Source organism: Nasonia vitripennis, chromosome 3, assembly GCF_009193385.2.
Source record: "Nasonia vitripennis strain AsymCx chromosome 3, Nvit_psr_1.1, whole genome shotgun sequence".
Lineage (NCBI taxonomy): Eukaryota > Metazoa > Arthropoda > Insecta > Hymenoptera > Pteromalidae > Nasonia > Nasonia vitripennis.
The window spans coordinates 9,282,938-9,287,587 of record NC_045759.1 but is presented as its reverse complement, the minus strand read 5'-3'; the positions used below and the strand labels follow the sequence as shown (position 1 = coordinate 9,287,587).

The 4,650-nt window shown below is 49.0% G+C and overlaps 1 protein-coding gene across 2 annotated transcripts; it reads left to right on the top strand.

Moving 5' to 3' along the window:
• Window positions 1–2,190: 2,190 nt before the first annotated feature.
• On the top strand, window positions 2,191–3,759 carry LOC100119906 (monocyte to macrophage differentiation factor). Of its 2 annotated transcripts, none has more exons than XM_016984107.3 (4): window positions 2,191–2,724; window positions 2,795–3,043; window positions 3,142–3,384; window positions 3,471–3,759. In XM_016984107.3, exons 1-4 carry the CDS (start codon window positions 2,654–2,656, stop codon window positions 3,496–3,498), a joined length of 591 nt encoding a protein of 196 aa, XP_016839596.1. In that variant the 5' UTR covers window positions 2,191–2,653; the 3' UTR covers window positions 3,499–3,759. The 2 variants fall into 2 exon arrangements, with proteins under 2 accessions (XP_016839596.1, XP_001603607.2); XM_001603557.6 differs by having other exon boundaries at window positions 2,192–2,724; window positions 3,142–3,394.
• The last annotated feature ends 891 nt before the right edge of the window (window positions 3,760–4,650 follow it).

The following is a 4,650-nucleotide window of genomic DNA, read 5'->3' as shown; positions in this document are numbered from 1 at the left end:
AGCAGTAGGCTAGTTCTGTATCTAACCCGGTCCACGTGCGGCGGCGGCGGCGGTACGCTGCACGTGTGTGTCTGTCTGCACTTAAGCCGAAAGAATGCGGAGTAGCAGAGAGAGAGAGAGAGAGAGAGAGATGCGTGGAACTCTCTTCCGGCGGCCTCCTTCACGGAGCGACGTCGCGCATGCATGCAAGCTTCGCTGCAGCCCGTTGCAAGTTGTACACAGAGCCGCCCCCTCGGTCTGTCTAGACGCTCTCCTACTCTACTGCGACCCTACACTGGCTGGCTGGCTGCCGGCTGGCTCTACCCCCTTCAGCTTCCTCCTCATCTCGTTCCACACCTCCGGCTCTTTGACTCTCTCCCTCTCCCTGCCTCTGCCCCCCCCTCCCCTCTCTCAGCTCACTCTTTCTGCGCTGCAACTCGCGCTGCACACAGCGGTGCATGTGCACCTTAAATAGGCGATGCAAGAACTTGAGCCGCTGCACGCCGGCGCAAGGGGAGGGCTTGCATGCAGGGCTGTACACACACGTAATGCATCAAACGTCGTGACGTGGAACTCGGCGAGCAAAACACGCAGACTCGGAGAATCGCGCGTCGCTGTGCCGCAGTGTTTTTTACTTTTTCGAAAAAACTATCCCACTACCTCTATGCGCTTTACAACGAGAGCTTCGTTAAAAAGCTCGTCGTCACGAACCGTGATGAAAAAAGCCGCGCGAGGAGTATCAATGTAGAATCGCCCAGAGCTGCGTGCAACACACATGCATACATCGCACTGCAGTAGCGGCGGCGGCGAAAAAGGGGAGTATACGCAGCCGTGACCCCCGACACTGACGCGGCTGACTCGCGCGACGACGACACGTCGATCGAAATTCAAGCATGCCTCTGCTGGTGCAGCAGACGCCGAGCAAGAAAGGGGTTAGCATGCATGCGTGCACACACGCGTCATCGCAGTAGGGGCGGCTCGTCTTTCCCTTCCCTTCTTCCCCTCCACACACGCTCTCGCGTATACAGTCTACTACACGTCGCGCGCTATCTTCTTCAATTTTCCATCGTCCTTAAATGGAAGGCTACTGCTGCTCTGTCGCTGGCTGACTCGTTAAAGATGCTCTGCTAATGACTCGGCGCGTATTCTTTTTATTTTTAATAAGGTTCAGTCTGCGCACAGGCGGTGTTTTATGCACTGGGACGCATACAGAATCCGAAGAATGCGCGAGTTAATATTAACAACAGCTCTGGTGTTCGAGACCAACAAAAGAAATTATACGCAATCATGCCGATGGAGTAAAAAGCCGGCGCCGTCTCTCCTTTGTGCGACCGCCTCGGTGCATTAGCATGTCCCGCGCGAAGAAGAAAGTTCGCACTCTCTCGGCGGCTTGAAAGACAGCAGACGACGACGACACTCTCGGCGCAGCAGCTACACGGCCGTTTGATTTATTCATCGAGCAGCTTTCGACTGCGCCAAAAGTGTATAGTGCAGCTGCCAGAGGAAAGAAAGATCCTCGTGCGGGTACACGTAGCCTCGATGATCTCGCCGTCGGATGTGTATGTGTGTGTGTGTGTGTGTGCCCTTTGTCTCGCGCAAAAAAGAAGGAGCTCACTCCCGAGGGAGAATATCGACGCTAAGTGCGACAAGCTCGTTTGTGACGAAACGCGGGGCTCTTCGTCTGTGATGTCAGGCCGAGGCGAGAAGTTGGAATGATGAAGGTGTCGATGAATCCGGCCTCGAGAGGGGGAGGGGAAGTCATTATGAAGTATAATATACGTTAGGTAACGAAGCTTTGATTTGTAATATGGCGACGGGGAAGTTCATGATTGTTGATCCCGGCAAAGCCACGAGCTTACGGGTGGCATATACAGAGCGCCGAACTTGCCGAGAGTGCGCCTGAAGGAAGGAGCGAGCGCATACACGTGTGCCTTCGCGGGAGTCGGATGCAGGTGGAGAAGCGACGCCACGAGTCGGCTCTGTCAAGTTTTCGTTTTTATTTTCACGCGGTTATTCACACGGTTTAGTAAAAATGTTTTTTTAGCTTTTTATACGCCGACGAATTTTCGAATTTGCGTAGACTTATTTTTTTTAATACATCGATAAAAAGTGCAAACTTTCACTCCTCGGTCGTTTATGCTCGCTTATCGGTTCGTTAAATAATTATTGCGATTAGTTAGCGAACTTGAGGTAACGTGCAACTAAGACACAGAATAGTTTCAGTACTGGCGCGCGAGAGGATGGTTGCTTGTAAATAGTTGTACTTAATATTTACCGCGTGAATTCGATCCTCGTTATTAAGTATTTAGCGGTTTGCTTTTTGAATAAATTTATACTACAGATCGGTATAGCATAAACGTTATTCTGCCATCGATACCAGTGCGGTAATTAACGAAAAATTTGCATATTGCAAGCGGGTAGAAAGTTTATATCCTAATTCGCAATTCAGTCGTTTCGATTGCAAGGAAACCAGTAGAACAAAATGAAATAGAAAAGAATACTTCGAAGTGCGTTGGAAGTATGTATAATTGGCGCTACGCCATCTTCACGGAATGAACTTGAGGCTACTTGGCGTCGACGTTGTTCAACGTTTCGGCTGATTGTACGAAGTACATAAATATTTTACTGAAAAACTATTTTTAACTGACATTATTTACTCGATCAACATCAGAAAATGAATGAATGTTGCGAAGAGAAGACTCTCATCGAAAATAACAACCACCTGCTGTCACAGCGAAACAAAGCGTAAGCATACAACAGTGACTTTCGATATCAAATAAAACATCATCAGCAATAAAATTTCTTTTGTTTACAGCTTTTTTAAATGGAAGAACGAAAAACCACATAAAAACGCGGGCTACGTGCCGACGCTTCTGGAACACATAGCCAACATCGGGACTCACGGAATTTTCATAATTCCAGCGATCAACTGCTTACGCGAACTCATCAAACGTTCGTCGAACGAGCAAAAATTCATAGCTGCTATAGTCTACGGTGGTTCCCTATTCCTCGTCGTCACGGTATCTACTCTATTCCATTGCGCTCACTTCTGGTTTTGTCAGGGGTAACGTCACATTGAGTATGATAACTTGAAGGTTTATCTACGCCTGATACTCCCGTCGAACGATCCATCGTCAATATCAAACTCGTACACGTTTTCAGACTCGTAAAAAATATTCTCCATCGATGCGACCGAGCCTTCATCTACATCTTCATACTGGGAACTTACTTCCCCTGGCTGTACGCCGAAGTTCTCGAGCCTTACGAATTGTTCGAGAAAATTCGCGCTGGACTCTGCGTCATGGTGATACTCGGAATCCTTTACCAGCAGCTCTATCATCAGAAGTACAAAGCTCTGGAGACCGTTTTTTACTTGATTACGGGATTGATGCCAAGCATAGCGTTGTACGGTAGCGTGAGTAGATCGGCACACCTGATTACACTTGAATACAATATAAGAGTGGAACAAAGCAAGTTTGCACTGGTTGTAGGGCCTGTACACCGACGTTCCAGAGCTGAAAACCGGCGCGCTGATGTACATCGTGGGCCTTGTGTTCTTCAAATCCGACGGCCTGATCCCCTGCGCGCATGCAATCTGGCATGCTTTCAGCGTGACCGGAGCCGCGATACACTACTGGGCGGTTCTCGAGCACCTGTATCCCGAGCCGAGCGAATTCTTTTCGCAAATTTAACGCACAGCGCTCCAGTCGAGCGCGAATATTGTTCATTAATATTCACCCGACGTTCGATAAATAGAGACAAAAACATCCACCGAAATAAGCCACAAGTGTGCCTTACATTTACATCCACAAATATTCACGCGCCGCTTTCTCAAGTACACCTCTATGCATCGGCAATTTTTTCAAATAAAGCTCCGCAGCTTCGCCTGTACATATACATATCAGCGAAAGGCTGACGATGCCGGCGGAACTGATCGCGCGGCGGTCGACCGGCCGCATCTGCTACATTTGCAATCAGAACTTTAGCAACTGGAAATTAGTGTTTGCGTCGGCGGTCGTGGACCCTAAACTGCCAATCGACGCGAGAGGTGCATGCGTTTCCCTTTGCGCGAGAGGGAGAGCGAGCGAGCGCGCTGCCGGTGCCGTCGAAAGCGAAGCGCGCAGCGTTGAAATTGGATTCCGAGCTGCTGCGGCTCGAGAATCCATCGACTGGAAATTTGGCTGGCCGAGCTCCGCGCGCACGCGAATCGATCAACCTGACCTCTCTCGGTTATAAGTCTCTCGCGGCGTAGGTATAGGCCTTATTTTTTAAATCCGACTTTCGATGGAATTCCAGCGATTTTAGGGAACGGACTTTTCGAGAAAGCCAGGATATGCGGAGATAGATGCGGCGTTGATTGCAAAAACGCTCGTAGTTTTTCTTTTCGAGTGTTTTCCTCTCTAGCTTAATAAGCCAAGTTTTCCTATCGGTTCGAGAGTTTTCCTGCTCTTTCGTGGGATTTATTTTCGCGCGTCCGGAACTGCTGCTGCTGCTGCTTTGTTTTTTGTTTTTGTTCGGGAGAAACAAAGCGGGCGTGTAGGCAGAAGGCTCGGGGGATTTTCAAGTAATTTGTTTTCTTTATCTTCTTTCTCATACTTTCTCTCTGTGCCCGTAATTCTTGTATCGCGCTCGTTTTATACTTTTCTGTCTCTCCTCTCGATTCAACTCTAT

Excerpts from the sequence above, each read along its gene's own strand:
- LOC100119906 (XM_001603557.6), top strand. The coding sequence starts at position 2,654 with ATGAATGAATGTTGCGAAGAGAAGACTCTCATCGAAAATAACAACCAC. Across the intron at positions 2,725-2,794 it reads CTGTCACAGCGAAACAAAGC|CTTTTTTAAATGGAAGAACG; the intron begins GTAAGCATACAA and ends TTTTGTTTACAG. Across the intron at positions 3,044-3,141 it reads CACTTCTGGTTTTGTCAGGG|ACTCGTAAAAAATATTCTCC; the intron begins GTAACGTCACAT and ends ACACGTTTTCAG.